This window comes from Camelus ferus, chromosome 2, assembly GCF_009834535.1.
Source record: "Camelus ferus isolate YT-003-E chromosome 2, BCGSAC_Cfer_1.0, whole genome shotgun sequence".
In the NCBI taxonomy this organism is placed as follows: domain Eukaryota; kingdom Metazoa; phylum Chordata; class Mammalia; order Artiodactyla; family Camelidae; genus Camelus; species Camelus ferus.
The window spans coordinates 73,363,903-73,383,590 of NC_045697.1; the positions used below are offsets into that span (position 1 = coordinate 73,363,903).

Here is a 19,688-nt window from a genome sequence, read left to right on the forward strand (position 1 = left end):
GGCGCCCTCCCCATCTGGAGGGCGGTTCCACGCGAAGTGCGGCTGGAGAGGGTGGTGGAGAGGCCATGCCCTCCGCAAACCACCTACAACTGTATCTTACAACCTGAAAGAAGCTTCAGGGAAGGGGTACTGCGTCTTGAAGCCAGACAAGAAACCCTGAAGGGGAGAGGAGAGGGGAGGGGGGAGGGAAGGGGTAAGACTGGGAAACAAGAAATCATCTCCTCTGACCTCTAGCGAAGTGCCAGGTTTTTTCTTTAGCTCTTCACATTTTCTAAATTTGCAGATCTGGTGTCCCGTTTTGCGGTTCCTGCAACTGCTGCAGACGCCACAGTTGATGAGCCTCTTGCAGGGCACGCAGACCCCACACCTTTTCCTCTTCTTCTTGGCCGGGTTGGCTCCGCCAGCTCCCCCTGAGGAGGACGAGGAGGAGGAGGAATGATTCTGCGGGCAGTCTGCCAGATTGGCAATTTGAAACGCACTGTCTGTGACGGCTGCTGAGGCTGCTGCGGGGGAGTGAAGGGCTGTCATGACGATGACCCCTGGAGGTAATGAGATGCCCCCTAAAGCCGGGATAGCGGAAAAAGTCCCCACGCGCTCGGGGAGATTCATTATCTCTGCTTCAGCAGCGCCGCATTTGAGCTTGTTCATGCATTCCCCCGCCAAAGGTCTGCAGTGTTCAGGGGATAAGGTGGAGAGGAAATTAGTATTTGCCATTTGCAACGACGGCTCTGGCGGGCAGCCAGCTTTCCCCAGCCTCTGGGAGTCGTTTCGGTGGTGCATGCTGGTCCTGCTGCCGCCGCCACCGCCGCCGCCGCCGCCGCCGCCGCCGCCACCACCACCACCGCCGCCGCCGCCACCGCCGGCGGGGAGGATCGCCGAGGAGGAGGCGGAGGAGGAGGCGGCGGCGGAGGAGGATTTCCTGCCGCCCCCACCGCCCCCGCCACCGCCCCCGCCGCCGCCGCTCCCGCCGCCGCCCCCGCCCCCGCCGCTGCCCCAGAGCATGGCGGTGGCGGCGGCGGCGGTGGCCGCGTTGTCGCAGTTCCAGGGGGACATGCCGATGCGCGCGGCGGCCGCGGCGGCGGCGGCGCTGCTGGGGAAGATGGGGGTGGTGATGCGCGCGATCTTGGCCGCCTGCGGGAAGGCGCCCCCGTTGGTCTTGTAGAAGGAGGTGGCAAAGGAGCGGTAGCGCTCCATCTCCGAGTTGTAATCCACAAGGCTGTTCAAGGCCCCCTCGGGCAGGTGGCTTTCCTTGGGCAAGCCCGGGGCCTCCGGGCTTGGCCCAGGCTCCACGCAGACATTGGTGTTCATGGTGCAGGGGGGGAAGAAGGGGTGCAGGGTGGAAGTGGGGACCGTCTGGTCCGACACCTGGGCGGGAAAGGGGGGAAGGTGGGGGGGAGGGAAGGGGGTGATGGTGGTGTTGGGGTGGGGGCCGAGGCGGGAGGGGAAAGTGGGTCCGGGTGGGGAGAGCAAGGTGAGGACTGCTTTATTCCTCTCTGGGGCGCATTTCCACAGACGGTGAATTCCCAGGCAGCGTCTTCCTTTGCATTATCCTCCAACTGTTACAACTAAAATAAAGAAAGTCATTCCAACGAGCTGCACGAGGAAGAAGATTAAAAATAAATAAACAGCCTCCCTCACTACCCCACCGTAGACACAGAAAGCTCCCACATTCCTCGTCAGGTCGTTTGCATAACAATCATCAAGACGTGACCCCCCCCCATTCCCATCCTTCCCCTCCGCTCCCAACCCCGCTCCCTCCCTCCCCACTGCACACCACAGCTCCTCCCCCCTATTCTTATAACCCTCCTGAGAAAATGTATTAATAGCCAGGATACCCAGGGAAAGAGGAAAGACGGGGGTGACAAATGCCGAGGGAAAAGGGCAATTGGAGTGCTAAAGACATGCAAATCAGGGGTGGGAGGGCGATACTACCTATAAGCAGAGGGCATTTAAACATTATGAAATGTGTGAACAAGCGCTGCCTGGGCATGCAAATGCTCTAAAGTAGAAAACAGCTATGGCCCTATGAGGAAAATGAACAGGAAATTAGCAAATGAAGTACTGAGAAAGTCTACAATACATCCGAGTATAAACTGTAAGCAAACACAATACAACTGAGAGCTAAGAGACTGCCCACATACAATCTGAACTAAAGAGGCAGGGAAAAAAGAACTACCAGCTGCCACAGTGTCCTTCTGTGTCTGCGGTCATTAGTTTGAATCCCAGCACAGCTGGCTCTGTTAGGGTCTTAATTCAATGGACCAAGGACAGGTCTCAATTGTACAAGCCATTTGGTGGTGGGGCTTGGAGGGGGTAAAAGGGTGGTGTTCTACTTGTTAAAAAGAAAGAAAGAAAAGAAAGATGGACTAGGTAAAAAAAAAAAAATTAAATAACACAATGTCACAGGTTTTAAACCAAGTGCCTGCAGCCTCTGTAAGAATATTCCCAATAATTCCTAATGGAGACTCAGGTCTCTTCCCAAGACAAGAGGAAAGCATGGACTTTTTGAGGATCTCTCACAGTCACTGATTTTTACATTGAGTAAAAGGGGGGGCATTTAAGGTGTTACCTGAAGAAATGGCCATTAAATGATTTTTTTTCTTTTGCTCTGTTTAAGAGGAAAGTTTAATGTTAACTGGATATCTGCATTCAGCTCCTTGCTTACAGGCCATTATTATGCTTAGGAAGAGGTATTTTAGTTGTTTATTACAGAGACAGAGGTACCTCACAGCCATTTAAGAAGTAAAGCAAAAACATAAAGTGCCTACTAACCTAAAGAAAAACAGTTTCTTTGTTTCCAGATTTTTTTTGGCCAGAATACCTTTTTGTGACCTCTTCTGAAGCCCACATGTTGGTCTAGAATGTGGAGTTCAGGGAATTCTAAATGGGGGCCCAGTAGTCAGTCTGGAATACTCAGTTCGAAATGGATATCAATTATAGCAATTATGCTTATAATTAGATTAATGAACCATCTATGCCCAAACTCCAAGTGCAAAAACTTCAAGACCTGATGATGAGGTGCCCTAAAAAGAGGGGTTTATGTAAACAAATCCCTATTAGGCAAAGTAAATCAAGATAAGGAACCTCACCCCAGGCAGGATTAGAAGCTAGCAGGCATCTTTCAATCACAGCAAGTCCCTAATCACTCAGGAACCACCTCTGTGGTTTCGCGTTAGGGAAAACTGCTCCCTTCAGAAGTCTGATGGCAATACAAAGGGTGCCCCCAAAATACTCCTGGCTAAACATTCTTGATGCTGGGAAGGGGGTGGGAGAAGACACAGAAGAATATGCATATAGCTTCAGTTTCTGTGAATCACATTGTAACTGCAAGACCATAATAACTGCTACTCAGTAAAAACTAGTTATGCCAACCATGCATCAGATATCATCACATTGAGTGGTGGGAAAAAATTTCAACATTTTAGTCTTTTGACCTTGTTCCAAATAGAGAAATAATTTAATGTCCCTTTTTCAGAGTATTAGAGTGGTGTCTCCAAACAGAAGCTTTCCTTATTACCATCACCTCCCCTTTCCTCCCTCAAGGTTTAATGCCCCCAGAAACTGTAGAAAATGATTGTGCCCAGTATCCAGGTCATTATTGTTTAATCAATGCATCTCTGGAGCATGAAAAAGCCACAGCTATTGTTTGGATTTTCTTTAAAAAACAAAATAAAACACACACAAATAACTATAGTCCTATTGCAAAGCTAAATTAGACATCCATACTTCATGATCCTGTTTCGCCTTTAAACAATGTGACTGTACATGCCTAATATTGTATGTCTGGTCTACCAGAGACATAGAGATCAAAGGTCATATTTAACATTCAGGAGGAGGGGCGGGTGCAGATTAATTAATAAATTAATACAGCGACGCCTTTTATTGCTGGAGTCCAGCATTAATAATCTACTTTTACAATCCCAACGGACAGCAAACATTTAAGAGCAAAAAAAGCCAGAGAAAGAGAAAGAACAATCACTTACCAGTCTCTTTTTATTTGGGGAGCCTTAGAATTTGCAGACGCTGCCAGTCTGCCTTTAATTAGTTGCACATCACCCCCTAACACAAAGAAACACAAATCCAGATGTGTCTTGGCAGCTCCCAATTACAACTTTAATACTTGTAAACAAACTGTTGGGGGGGAGGATAAATAAATATGCGGATGAAAAAAAAATACCTGTAAATGGCTTTTTTTTTTCTTGTTGCAGAGAGAAGGAGGAGGAGATGGTGTTAGTGGTGGGGGTGGAAGGAGGAGGAGGTGGGGGGGGGAGGAAAGAGCCGAGTGTGAGTGTATGTGTGAGAGCGCGGGGCTGTTCTCGGTGGTCTCTCCTCTCCCAGCGCGTTGCTCTCCGTCCGTCTCCAGTCGCTGTGTGCGAGGGAGGGAGGGAGCCGGGGAGTCTCTCCTCTCTCTCTCTGCCCCCCCTCCTCTCCCTCTCCTCTCTCTCTCTCGTCTGTCTCTTCTCTCTCCTCTTCTCTCTCTCTCTCCTCTCTTTCTCTCTCTCTCTCCTCTCTTTCTCTCTCTCTCGTCTCTTCTCTCTCTCTCCCTCTCTCTCTCTCGCTCTCTCTCTCCCCTCTCTCCCTCTCTCTCTCCTCTCCCCCCCCCCACCTCTGTTTGTGTGTGTGCGTGTGTGGTTGCTGGGGGAGGGGAGCGGGAGAGAAAGGCGAGGGAGGAGGTGTGGAGGCTGGGGGCGGGGGCGGGGGGTGATTGGCGCCGAGGTGAGGAGGACGCAGGGACGTGGACACCTACTGATGATTGGCTGCAAATTACACGGGGAACAAGAGGCGCACGCGGGCCGGCGCTCCCCTTCACAAATCCTCTCCTCGCCCGAGGAGCCACGTTTCCCGGCTCGCCTGCCGATCGCCCTCCCTCCTCGCGCCCGGCTCTCCGGCTCAGCCGCCCAGCACCGAGGGCTGTTGATTATTTTCTTTTGCTCTTCGAGATAATTGTTTGGAAGGGATGGAAAGAGGGCGTTTCCGCCTCTCTCTCTCCCTCTCTCTCTCTCTCTCTCTCTCTCTCTCTCTCTCTGCGTGTTGGGTGTGTGTGTGTGTGTGTGTGTGTGCGTGTGCGGGTGTGTGTGTAAATAAACTTGTCTGGGTTTTCTGGCTGGGTTGAGAAGAGCAGTACAAGAAACAGAGAAAAAGGTCGTGTTTGTTTGGAGAACACTCTTAGTTCGCACCCTACCGCATGACTTTCAAATAATATTCCTGATGTGCCTGGGAAGACTTTTTAAAACATCATTATCATTTAGATCTTTAAAGTAAGGGAAAACGGATCGGTGTTCTCGTTGTCCAGATCTTTCAAATATTATGATGCCAGAATGTAAAAAATTGGTGATGTGCAGCTTCACCGATCTCAAAATCAATCTCCCGTTTCTCTTCCCTCTTCCTCTCCCCCACTACTTCCCCAACCCCATGCTTTCACTATTCCATCTGCTAGTTCCAGTGATTAAATCTGATTTTTAACTTACTGCCCTATTTTTAAGTCCAAACTTTACTTAAACAAAAACTATTTTTATAGCTACATTAATCTATGTACGACTTCTTGACACTTGGGGAAAATAGTTTAGTAATTGAAAGATAAATCTTTTTACCACAGGTCAGATATAAATAAAACTCATAAATGCAGCTATGAATTAACTTCTTCACTGCTGCCCTATAGAAATGAGATATTCCTAGTTACATGCTGTCCTATTATTGAAGTATGTTCTAGTGTAAATAAATGGTCATGAAATATATAAATAAGAATCTTTTGATAAATTTAAAAGAAAATATGGTCAATGATAAGCTACAGAAGGAGGAAAAATTCAGATTACTTACACTGGTCATAAAGCAAAGTAAAAGTTCTGTATTAAAATTATAGGAAAGTGCAATAGTATGGTTTCAGAGACGGAAGAAAAGTATAATAATGACTCTTTTATAACAACAAAATGCTGAAAAGACATTTTAAATCATTTTGTATTTGAATTTTCAAAAGACTGACCTTGACTATATCAAGATTCTGCCAACTCTGGAGGACTGAGTATTAATAAGATGTTAAGAACTGTGGTGTGCATAAATGGAGGTGCTGCTTCAAGACTAGGCAACTATTGAAATTGGAGGCAGATGGTTTGGGGACTCATTGATCAATATGCATGTTTTGTAATTTAAAGGAAATAGAATAAGTTCAGTTAAAAAATCAATCAAACCATTTAGTTAGCATTTATAGACAAAATAACGGCATGATTAATAATTGCTTAAGTTCATTGATAAGATATTTTTATACTCTTGTTAATGCTTTGTGGAAACAAGGGAATTTTCCATTTGGTTTTTTTTTTTTTTTTGAGCCGAACATCATAGGAAATCGGCAAAATATAGGCACTTCTGAATGAATGAAAACACATTGGAAAGATGAAAGATTCTTAAAACATTTTTCCAAAATATTTAAAATATCAGTCCAACATTAGGGTTCTTGCAGTTTGCAAATAAACAATTTTTTTAATCAAATAAAGACATCATGCTTTCTTATGCCAAACTTGCTTTCCTTTTCAGAATCCTTCAAGCTCACTTTCAAAATGAAACTTTAAACAAATGAGAGAAAATAAGCTAAAAATTCCAAAGAATTTTACCTTCTAGCCTATAAAGGAAAAACTCAGAATGTTTAGTCTTAACAATTAATAAGAGTGATTGTTAATGACCCACCTGTGTCAGACGCTGTACTAAATAATTTGCAGATGTTTTATTTTGTCCTTGAAATAACATGAGGTAGTTATTTTTATATCCAGTGGAAATAATAAGCCCATAGAAATTAGAAATTTCGATGAAAAGCTGGGGACATTGTGGTCCATAGAAATAACCCAAATGGGTCAAAAAGTTAGTATGTAACAGGGCTGAAATCTGTACCCATTCCTTTCTATGTCCAAAACCTTATGCTTATAACCTCTACCCTAGTGTCACTATTAATAATTAATTAATCAATAACCCTCTCTGCATACTAAAACCTTGGCCTTCATTATAGTCATGGGCCCCCCATTAACATGACACTAACTGAACATACAAAGTATATTATAGACAGTATACCTCATGGCTTTGATATAACATCCATTACATTTCTACTAGGGAATTGATTACATCCTTAAGCCAAATGTGACAAAGCAAAACATCTCTTTTCCGGTCTACCTCATATCCTTTATTTTTTTAACCGTACTAGTTTTGCCACTCGCATATCTGCCACAATTCAGACTATTCCATGTTCTAAGCTGTCTTCTCCTGGATGATGTGTCAAAGTTTTTAGAACAATCATCCAGAACACTGAGTCCTCTGTTAACTCTCCTTTGGAATTCATAGTTCGATAAAGTACTAAAATTTAAAGTTCATTCCCTTTGCAAAATGCCGGCTATAGCTTCTAATTCCCTGGAAGTGGTTTGGGCCTTTACTATGCTTTGTAAGTTTTGTGACCTGAAGTAGGGGTTCAGGTGCTTCACTGATACCTTCATGGGAAAAATTAAAAATTGCAATTTGAGTATCACTTGAAAAAGTATCTCCTACCCCACAGGAATTTTGTGTTATGCTGTGAAATATCTTTAAAGCACGGCTGCTTTCATCATGATCGTGATCAATATCATCATCATTCAGAATCTCTAAAAAGGAAGTTTATCTGTTGTAATGAATAGACTTCAAAATGTGTCAGCGCAAAAACCGTAGAAGCAGGTTTTTTGTGCATGTAACAATCCAGGGTGGGACTCTCAGATCAGAGGATGGCTCTCTTCTATGAGTGATTCATGGGCTCAGCTTCCTTTTATCTTGGGATTTTGCCATCCCCAAGGGGCTGCTCATCAACGACATCAAACGAGCGGAAGGTCACAGAGGGACCATGATCCTCTCTTAAAGACCTTGGTCTTGAAGTGACCCACAGCACCACAGCTCACTCTCAATTGTCAGGCACCAGTCACAGACAACAACTGGCTGCAAAGAAGCTGGGTATCAACTTCCTAGATGCGACTCTATTACAGTGGAGTGGAGAGACATTTTCGGTGGGCCACTGACAGCTTCTCACACAGAGCAGCACTAGAAGGAGACTAACCTGCTGGAGAGGTTAAGTTAGACCAAACCGCCCTGAACCGACGGTGAGTGTCCTCTTCCCTTGGGATCATTTTTGCTGATTACCGCACTTAGAGATTACCACTAAAAGCAGTCTTAATGACTTTGGGGAAAGTTTGGCAACTATGAACAAATTATGCTTTCTTAAATACCTGTAGGACAGCCAAGCTATGGTTAAAATAATCAAACAAGAATTCACTAAAGAATAAAGAAAGCAGAAGTAACACAAGCAGAGGAAATACCATAAATCTAAAATAAACTGATTTAGAGATAAATCTCAGGCATTAGCAGCTTCTCTGCTGGTGTTTTCACAACCTAGAGGTAAGTTTTCCTCCCTCTACCAATAAGGTGTTCCCTATTAGTCACAAAAACTGCTCACCATCCAGGTTGGGAAAGGAGTGTGGAGCAATCTCACCTAACATCCTAGAACCCACCTTCCCAATTCCTGTTCACAGTCTCTGAGCCCGTGCCTCTTCCGTAGTGATCCATGCTGAAAATAATGATACAGTAATCACACCCTTCTTAGGAGCAATGTGCCGATAAAACAAATAGGGAAAAATTCCTTTAAGTCTTCTTTGACTATAACTACCTGGGATTTTTATTTCTCTCTCTTCTTTACCAGAACTGGAGGTCCTTGACATCAGGGACTGTGTCTTGCTCAGCGTTGTGCCCCGCCTCATACAGAGCCTGTCTCACAGAGGGCACCTAACCTTCCATGCTCTGCGCATGGAAGGAAGTAGCAGACACAAAACGCAGAAGGACGTTCCCCATTGTTCACGGGATAAAAATGCAAAATTCATTAAACGGCATTCAAAGCTCTTCTCCAATTGGCCCCAGTTTTTGAATCTTGTCTTCCATTACATCTGGCAAGAACTCTCTATTTCTGGTAGTAGACTCACTTCTTCCAGAAAACGTTGATCACCTTACCATGACCATATCAAAAAACTCTTTAATTAGTAAAGAACCACAAGCTAAGATGAAAGTAGTATTATTATTGATCTAAAAGAGACTTTTTGCTTATAATGAGTTATTCTTTCATAATAAAATGACATTTTAAAATCCCTTAAGTGAACATTTTAAGGGAACTTTCAGATTTTCTTAGTGACTCAATAAAGTAGAATTTGATGAAATTAGTCATTAAAATTGATATTCTGCACACCTGTTATTTTCTTCCACTTTAAATTCAGTATTGATACATCATTATCACAATGTTGACCTTCATATTCGGAGCTGGTACTCTTAACCTACCAACAGCAGATCGTGTGCTTTGAGCTGTTTTCCAGCAATAATACACTTGTCTTAAGCTATCTACACTCTCTTGCCTTGTCTTTCTAATGACTATTAGGATGCATTTATGGGATGGCTGACCACTAGTAAGAATAAAACCGGTGACTATAGAGGATAATGAAAATAATGAGTCACAGGGTTGAACCCATCACCTTGGCCTCATTAGCACCATATTCAAATCAACCACGCCAATCAAGTACCCACATTCATTCACTTTTACATACAATTTGGACACTAGATGTATATGTATCAAATACTAGCCTGGGCATTAATTTTTAGAATTGTTCTTTGCAAGACCTTATTTGGTCTAGGCCATTTCTTATTTCTTCATGGTACTTCTTCTCATTATATAAATTCTCATTTCTATAAAATTACACCTTTAGTACTCCATGGCAGTATAATAGAATTGTCCCCAAATGCACAAAGCCATACAGATGAAATAACAATAGGCTAGAAATGAAAATCTCCAGAAGAACACTTCTTCCATAGGCTCCCTAACTTGGCTTGATTTGATAAGATCTGGGCTTCCTTGTATTTTACCATAAATATTTGGTATGTTTTGTTCATTGGACTATGAAAAAATCCAAGCAATAACATTCCAGATTTGTTCAAAGTATCATGAAGGAAATAATGGGTCAACTTTCGTAAAAAAACAAAAACAAAAACAACAACAACAACAAAAACCCCACCAAGTCATGGTGGGTAGCTTCCAGACACTCACAGATATAAACATACATTTGCAATTTGAGCCCCAAGTTGCTGTCTGAAGTCTCTCTTTCCTCTGCCTGGCAGATCAAGGCACCCTTCACTGGTCTTTCTCCCAGGAAAATTTGCCTTAGACATGCACGCTTCCTTCCTTATTAAGGTAGATAAGTAATGATAAAGTAATATGAAGTTTGGGAATCTTATGAGCTAACCAGAAAACACTTCTTAGAGCTCCGTCAACAAGCACTGACTGTCACAGCGGCCATGTTTCCCGGAGAGCCATCCAGGCTGAGACTGCATCAGTTCCTCTGCTTCCAGCCATCCTCCCCGTACACAAGTGTCAACTGAGCACTGGAAAGCAAGTGACAGAGTCTCCTCTCTCAATCCCTCTCCTTCTTCCCAGTCAAAACCTCAAACTCAGGTAACTAATGTTATCCTTAGCTCAAAGGCAGAGGTAGACCTTTGTTTTGAATGAACCTATTTGCAGAAACTGGACATCTTGTAAATAGGCATCTGAATCTTCAAATTACCAGACAGGACTAGCGTAATTATTCAGAACAAACAAGTAAAAAATCTCCAAGAATTTGAATAATGACATTATTTCTAAAATTCACTTTTTATAGACACAAAATTAGGCTTGTTAAAGTCATACTTCTTAAGCTCTGTGAAACAACTTTGAAATTAAATTTATTTTAAACTATTTTCTAGTAAATACTGTTAATTGAACTCATTTAAAAAAATTTGCTGGGTTAAATACAATGGAGAAATTTTTCATAAAATGTGATTTTTATTTTTTTTTCTCCTATATTTGAGATTTTGACTTCCATCATAACCTGGATGTCCCTACTTGCAAAAGCACAGATTTCTGATATTACTCTCAAGATTTCAAATAAAAACCAATTTTTTATGCTTGAATTTTAAAAAAATATAGGTCTCCATTGTTTAGTTTGTCTTCAACTAACCCTTCTCAATATAAAGGATTATTATCTTTCTTTGTTGGGAGGAAGAATTCAGGATAAGACCCCTGAGTTGTTAACGTTCAATCCAGGAAGGTTTGTTGTGTTTTTTTCCCCAGGGCTGACCTTTGTTATGCTGTAGTTATAGCAACAAGAAGAGTTCCTTCTGTCTGTCTGTTGTGCTCTCTTTCCAAACTAATGACAGTCTTTTCTAAGCTGTTGTATAGTATGAAGAAAGCGTTACGTGCATTGATTTCTTGATTTATTGATGCATTCAGCTAAACCAGCAATTTAAATGGAAATATTTTAAATAAATTCAATTAATTGAAATGGAATTTGCATATTGTAAAGGTTTAGCACTATGGATTGTTCCTTTAGATATTTTTCCATGTAGTCTTTTAAGTTTCCCTAATCAACTTGCAGTTTAACTTCTCAGTGATCAAGTTTATTTATCCTATCATTATATCTTCTTAATCTAAACATGGGGAGAGAGAGAGATTGAAAGAGAACTAGAACAGTCCTCTCCGGGGGATTAATACATTGTAAGAACATGTAGTTTGTCTGCCAAATGTGGCCACACAATCTCGCTATGACCTTGGGCATTCTAAGTTTCATTTTACTGATCTGGAATATCAGTTTAATTATAGTAATTACCTATCTCAAGGGTTTGTGAGGTTTAGTTAATGTTAGCAAAGTGTTGGAGCTATTTAGTAGAACAGTACTATAAAAGGCAAACTACCTGAAAATCACATCTCCCTCCTCCCTGCATAGTATTTAATGTTATACACTCCTTCTCTTTCGTCTTCAGCGTTAGCATCACATTTATTACTTTGCCCCCTGCCTGCTATATCTCTGTCTATGGTCTTTTCTACCTGAGACTTACCTTTGTCGACTGTAATAAATGCACAGCCTAAAAGTTGAGAGTTATGTTTTATTTGGCGGGAGGACTCGAGCTGGGATGACAGCCTCTCAGATCACTCTGAGGGACTGCTCTGAAGAGACAGGGGAGGAGCTAGGATATAAGGAGTTTTGCAACAAAGACCAGGTAGTTGGAACATTAAAATCTTACTTGTTAACTGAAGAAAACCAGACACCTGAAGTTAAGGAATTTAGCGCTTTTCTATGTATGGGAGGAAGCAAACATTTGGGCTCATTGAATTCACTCCTTTGACGAGCACCTAGCTATCTAGGGCCAGTATCCTGTCCTTTCTTATTCTGAGTCCCCTCAGGGTGCACCATTGTGAGTGGCTGCAGAGGCTGGGCTGCAGGCTTGTCTTCACTGGGGGCTGGTGGCAGCCACTGATGACTTGATGGCTCCAGCATTCTTTGTTTACTGATATGGTTCGCAGTATTTTTTGTTCACACCTTGGATGAAAAATGGCCTCTGCCCCACTTCTCTCAGTTACACCGTCACTAGGAGCTCAGACATTCCTGAACCCAACAGGATCAGGATAAACGTGGTATCTGAGTAAGCAGCGGTGGCTCCGCGCTTCCTTTAGGTAAGAATCACAAACCGCCTGTCCACAATTTACACTGGGGCCTCAAACACCTTTAGCTTGGGTCTGTGGTGTTGAATAAACTGAATTAGACTTCCAGTCTCTTTCAAAAATTGGGGGATCTGAAAACACTGTGTCTACATTCTCTCCCCAAAATAATAGCTGACTCTGAGATTAGAGACGAAGGCTCTAGTGAGCCCATTCTTAGCGCTCCCTAGCACCTAACACGTGTCCACCGAAACACTGGAATTTGCAACCCAGCGCCTCTGAGGACACTTGCTCCAGCTGCTCACTGCACCACAATGCCTGGCCGGAAGGACAAGCAGGAGCTGGACTCCAGCCCGGAGCTCTGCTTGCCATGCCATGTTCTGGTGGGCCTCATTTGCATAAAGGCATTCTGGGGACCGGAAATGGCCTGCTTGGTACCCCAGCTATCAGTCGATGAAATACAGCCGTGACTGTCACAGCCACCTTAATCAGTGTTAGAAAATCAGCATCCAATCTTTGAAATTATATCCTGCAAAATTACATCTAGACTAAGCTTAAAATCGTAGTCAGTTTTATCTCAGCCTCCTATTTTATGGACCCATTTTCACCTGAAACACACTCCAGTATGAACTACTTTACAAACAGAATGAAAATTTTAACTGTGTTAACTCACTGCAGCTGAAAGAGGAACTGTATTTAATTGAAAATTAGCAAAATGATTAAAACGGTAACACATATTGGATAGTCATCATAATGTCATATTTCTTTCTTTGGAGACAACTACTCTTTGAAAGAGGAGGCCACTGTTCACACCCTAGTCTCTTTCCCGTAACCGCTAACATTATATGATGGTACCATGGCTTGAAAGAACAGTGGTTTTTAACCTATTTGTAACTTAGCTCTTTCAAAATGCATGATGATTTGATGACATTTCCTTTTGAGTGTTTCTATTTTTAAAGCTATTCTATCCTTGTAATTTTGGCTACCTTGCATCAGTGAAGAAGAAACAATTCTGTTATCCAAGGGCAACACTAATTGATTTACACCTCTTCCCTTACCAAATTTCAAGCATCCAAAATTTGAACACTGTCCAATGAAAGCTAACCTCTAGCTATGTTGCTGACCACTAAGGTACTCCCCAAAGAAATCCAGCTATGTGGATCTTTTCTCTATACAAAACATAATATAACTTGGTTCTTTAACCATATAGAGAAGGGACATTGTCAGATTTCTACTGACTACAAGAAAGAGAGAATTCCTCCAACTGGCTTAGGTGAGAAGTTCGCAGGTTGGGCAGGCTCCAGGCATGGAGCCATCTGAGGCTCCGGCGTGTCACGGGCATCGCAGGCTCTTCCCACCTCTTGGCTCTGACATCCTCATCATTTTGGCTCTTCCCCGAGGCAGGCTTCCCTCACAGTTCCTGTTACAGCAGTTCCAGGCATCACATCCAGGCATAAAAAACATTCAAGTAAAGAAAAGGACTGTCTTTTTTCGTGTGTCTGTGTCTTTTAGAGTGAGAACACTTCCTAGAAGCACTGAGGCTGACTTCCACTAAGATCTCATTAGGCAAAATTAGGTCCCATGCCCACCCCCTAAACCAACCGCTCTCAAAGAGAATGAGATTGACTTGGTTTCATAAGTATCTGCTATCCCTGGAGCTAGAGATGAGATCATCCTGAAGCCACGCCAGTGTGGCGGATAGGAAATACCTGAGCATAATCTTGGTTCAATTAGGAAAGAGGAAGAAGGAGGTAGGGGATTAGATGGGTGTTGGTGAGGTGGGTATCAGTGTCTCCCGTTGCTTTATATAACTCCATCACCTCATTCCTGCTCTCTTAGAAAAGCTAACCAGTTCTAAATCTCATGAATCCTGCCAGATTATACATGATAAGAGGAAGTCAGCTTATGGATGCCAGCTCTTTATCACGAATGAAATAGTGAATTATAATTTCGGCCATGAATGTCTGTAGGCAGAGCTTTTTTTTTAGCAACATGGCTTTCTGGGCCAGGTTTTGATTTATCAACCTATCCTTCGAGATTCCATCAAGTTCTTCTTAAAAGTGTGTGTTATGCTACACAAATCAAGAAATATCTGAGCTGAAGATAAAAGAGATGGGGCTAAAAGCTCTGGATAAAAGCAAAGAGACTGAGGAAGTTAAAGTAAGTTAAATTAAGAGAAATCGTAAAAAATTTCCTGGTATGACACATCTATTTCTATAACTAAGTCCGTCATGAATAATTTCCTCTTATAACTTCTGCTGGCCCTCACAACTATTACTTTGCTATATTTGCAAGGTATCTGAAGCAAAGTAAATAGCCAGTCTTTAAAATTTCAAGTTGATCCCCAAACTGACTCAAATTTGCAAAAATCTGGCATAATTTAAAAGTAAATAAATAGAAGCAACACTTAGCAGAAGGTTCCTAACATAAACAAAGCTGTGCACGTTTTGTTTATTTATGGGATCCATGCAAAAGTGCCATATTCATTTAAAAATATTCAGCACAAGAGTGATTGATTTAAAAAATTGAATAGAATTAAGGAGGAGAAGCATTCCTTAAACCTAAAAGTTTGGTAAAAAAGAAGAATGACCATTTTATTGTAATATTATACTTGGGAAAACATTTTTCTCCTTTATGTATATTGAGATTTTCTTAAAGGTTGACTGTGAGTAAAGTAGCCACCATTTCTCGAAATTGTATTTGACTTGGGAGGTAGCAAACTCCACCTTTTATATAATACCTGTATGTTGTTCAAGGTTAAGTGCTGAAATATAAGTGTGTCATCTCCCGTATTAGTCTTTTTCACTCAGTGAATTTTGACAGCACTCCCAAGAGACAAAACAATTTAAAAATCCCTATCTCTGGAACTCACATCCTGCTGACTTCTCCTGACTCATGGATGGTCAGCTGATGGCCATCCACTCTTCCTTTCCAGCCTCGATTATTCTCTATCATGTTTTAACTAAATAAACATTTCTTAAATACCGGTTAGATACACGGCATAGGGTCAAGAACTGAGGGAATGAGATACTGCCCCAGAGAAACTGATCATCTAACAGAGACGACCCAGCCAAGGAGAAAGCACACACACACGTGCAGATTGCATGACAATTATCTCACTTTTTTTTAACAAGAAGAATTGAAATGAATAGTAAAGTGTAACAAAAAACAGACCCTGCGAATATCTATATTGGAAGTGTTAAGTAGAGTGTCGTGACAGCAAATAGGAAGGACTGGACAATTTGGAGGGTTGGGATGCTCCTTAGAAAGACCTCACAAAAGAATTCTTCTTTGAACTGGATTGACTATAAATGGAGAAGAGAAGAAAGAATATGTGGGGTAAAGGAAATAGTGTAAGCAAAAGCTGAAGAAACACAAGAATGTATCAGAACCCACAAACAGTGTGTTGGTAAATGTGGCTACAGTTCAGGGACCCTCTAAGAAGAGAAAAAGTGATGGAAAATGAGACCCAGGAAGAACAGAGTCAAATTGCATATAACCTTAACATTATGCTAAGGAAAAAAAAAAGACCTGCTTAGTAGTAAAAAGAGACCATTAAATATTTTGAGTACAGGATGTTTACTATCAGTTTTTGGTTTTTGGTTATGGGTTTTTGAAGAAAGTCCTTCTGATTTACATTGGAGTATGATTTGGAGGAAGGAGAGACATTCTGTCCCTTCAGGACATTTTAGATTCAGATCCTTGCTACAGAATAAAACAGGAAGGAGACCACGTAGAAAACTTTAGAAATGCCTACAGTTTATTTAAAGGACAGACGAGCTTCAGAAGACAAGAAAGAGTCATCAGGAAGGGAGATAGTGAAAGGAATTCCCAAAAGGAGGGATATCCCTAAATTGCTGAGTGGTCCACAGAAATAACGATGCTGAGAGGTCCAGAAAGGCTTGAAAGAAGCTGCCAGGGGCAATGCCAGGATTGTACTAGAGCAGTTTTATTCTCACCACTAATTGGTTCAGGAAGAGATGGCAGACTCCCACTACTATCACTGCTCTGAGTATACCCCACAACTGGCTTCTGCTCATTCATGTACCAAAACTAGGGATATTTTATGGGAACCTATTATTTACTTTATGTGGAAAAAACAGAAACTAGAGGTGCCTGCTGTGTATTTGAGCTTGCCCCACGTAGAAGCCAACACTTTTGGCAATAAGGGCTTTTTGCCATTAACAAAGACTTTATGGTTACAAGGATAACTATGCAGTTAGGCCACACCTTGATGAAGGTCTCTGCACCTCCATCAAGATGATGAAGAGAGGTCCACAGATTCTAACCTTGCCTACTTCCCAACACTCACCTCCTCATCAGGACTCATCAGGATCGTCAAGACTCATGCACTTTACCACTATTTTTGTCATTCAAAACCAGTAACCCTGGATTCCCAGGACGTAGTTTATTTTCCACATTCTTATTTCCATACAGCTCTCTACTTGTGCTTTCAGTAGCCAGCTAGCTCCCTGACTCCTAAAGCGGGTTGTCATTGGCAAAATCCCCCGTGTCTTCAACAACTTCTCTGAAAGTTCCCTTTATCTTCTTGCCCATGATGAAATGTGGTTCCTTTAGATGCACTGCATGCCCTGTATCTCAAATGGTGAAGATATGGAAGGTTCATCCTTGCTCTTTGTTGTCACTTACAGACTAGTCTATGCTCCCCAACACCTGTCTTTCCTGCTTTAACATTAATGTCACCACCCTATACCATCTACTTCTGTTCCTTGTTTCAATCATCTAAAGGACTTTGGAGTTCTCCTTAATCTTGGACAAATTTAGCATTAGCTCCTGGCTCACTCCACCATAACTCTTTCCTTGATTTGGAGTAATTTCAGTATTTAGGTATGTAATTATTCAAGTACTCTTGAGTCCTTGACCGTCTCCCTCCAATGGTAGTTTCTTCCACATTGACTCAGTCACCAAACTCTTTGTTCACACTCTAGACCCACTGTCTACTCATCACCTCATATCTTTCTAGATCACTTCCTCAAATCCTTAGCTCTCAAATATCTTTCAACTCTCCCTCCCACCAGACCTAAAATCCACTGATCCTATAACAGTTTCCCTCACCCATCATGACTTCGATTCCCTTTATACCCAGATTACTCAATTATTATAAACACTCCCTTTCAAACATTCTCCATTTCCCGTGATTGGTCAGTTTGAACACTCTTCCATAGGACTCAATTCATTTGGTTTTCTCTTAGCTAAACTTCATAAGCAAAACCCTTACTCTAGTTAAACACAGCCTGATACTTCCTTCATTCCTGTGCCTGAACTGCTGAATGTGGCTGAAAAAAAAATTTACAAATCTCTTTCTCTCTTTAGCTTTGTGGCGATTACTCAAGTGGGCATTTAATGATACAGAATAATTATATTACTTTGAGTGTCCCTCTTTCCTCTCTTTCTGTTTCATATATCAAACCTTTAAAACTTCTTCCTAGTTCTTTATTCCAGTTCTCTACATTCACTGAATTCATGGAAACCATGAGAATAAAAATTCTATAAGCTCCCATCATCACAACTACTCATCTAGAATCTGTATACAGACATTTTTTCTTTTCCTCCTATCAGAATAAACTCTAAATGTTCTTACTTAAAGTCAAACTGCACATTTCCTTTTTTAAAATCAATGTTTTCCTCCCTTCCTTCCTTCCTTCCTTTCTTTCTTGTTTTAATGGAGGTGCAGGGGATTGAACCCAGGACCTCATGCGTGCTAAGCATGTGCTCTACCACTGAGCTGTGCCCTCCCCCTGCCATATTTTCATTAGACTTTATCTGCTCTGGCCCCACTCAAGAACCTCATTCTTGCAATTCTACCCTCTCCTTCATCATCAAATTAGTCCTCTTAACTGTACCATTACCATCAGACTATCACTACACAAAGAGAGAGATAGAGAGATAGAGAGATAGAGAGATAGATAGATAGATAGATAGATAGATAGATAGATAGATAGATAGATAATAAATAAATATATTTAGCCCCATTTCCCCCAACCTAGAGTATAGTCGCTTCCTTTGACAGAAAAGTTTCCTGGTGGAATGGTATATATGAAATGTCACATTGTCCTTTTTATGTATTGAATTGACTCCAATCAGGCTCTCGTCAAGATTTTCAATGACTTGTACCTCGTTAAGTCCAGAGTTTTCAGTCTTCCTTTTATTTGACCCATCAGTAGCATTTGACATTTTCTTCACTTGGCTTTTAGGAAACCACGTTCCTGGTTTACCTCCTGCCTTGCTAACCTCTTAACAGTGAAGTGACCCATGGTTTAGACATTAGTCTTCTTTTTGTTGTCTGTCTACACTCACTCCCTTTTTGTTTTTATCCAATCTCATAGTTTTAAATTATATCTATATCCTAAAGTCTTCAATATGTAGATCTCCTATCCAGATTTTTATATCTGACAATTTGAAAATTCCACTGAAATTATTTAAAATTGAACACCTCTGTTCCTACTGCCACCAAAACTGAAACTCAGTTAATGTCAACTATATCACTCCAGTTACTCATATCAGAAATCTTGGTATCATTCTTGACTCTTCTTTCTCTCTCAGAACCCACAACTAATCATTAGCAAATCCTATTTGCCCTGCTGCCATAAGGTATCAAGAATCAGACAACTTCTTACCACCTAAGCTATTGACACTCTGGTTCATACCATCAGCATCTCTCGCCTAGAGACCCTCATGGTTGATCCTCTCCTTCCCTCCTTTTCTCATACAGTCTATTGTTAACACTACGATTCATCCCCTGTGGCCAGCAGAGAATGAAAAGTGAAGACTCGGTATTTAACTAAAGAAGAGTAGAGATCTTTAGAAAGCAGACCCCTCTACTCCAGGAGGTCTGCTATGGGAAAGTCAGGCCCCAGCCTGGGAAGGAGAAGAACTCTGAAACCTGGGATGTACATGTCTGGGTTGCCGAAGTTCCACACAGTAAATGTCCAGATATTCCTGAACCCACTGAGACTGTCAAAGTGATGCACTCCTTATTAATTAATCAGCTAGACTAACTTTGTTTGAAGTGTCTTCACTGCAAGACCAGATGTGCTCTTCTCAGGATATGCCTCCACTTCTCCCCCTTCCTCCCTCCTAGTCCCTAAGCCAATGACTATGGTTAAGTTACAAACTAGCTGATCTGGGGGAGTACTGAGTCTGCTAAATCAGCAACGAG

At 41.9% G+C, this 19,688-nt stretch overlaps 1 protein-coding gene across 3 annotated transcripts in view; it reads right to left on the reverse strand.

Annotated features, from left to right (window-relative positions):
* Positions 1 to 19,688, reverse strand: part of CXXC4 (CXXC finger protein 4) — a 296,903-nt gene that overhangs the window by 22,280 nt on the left and 254,935 nt on the right. For 2 of the 3 annotated variants that reach the window (XM_032461054.1, XM_032461061.1), the window contains one exon: positions 229 to 1,565. In XM_032461054.1, coding sequence (XP_032316945.1) covers positions 229 to 1,308 — 1,080 coding nt within the window. In that variant the 5' untranslated portion in view covers positions 1,309 to 1,565. Of the gene's footprint in view, positions 1 to 228; positions 1,566 to 3,983; positions 4,060 to 4,177; positions 4,491 to 19,688 lie in introns of those variants that run through there. The other variant, XM_032461048.1, reaches the window with a different exon arrangement.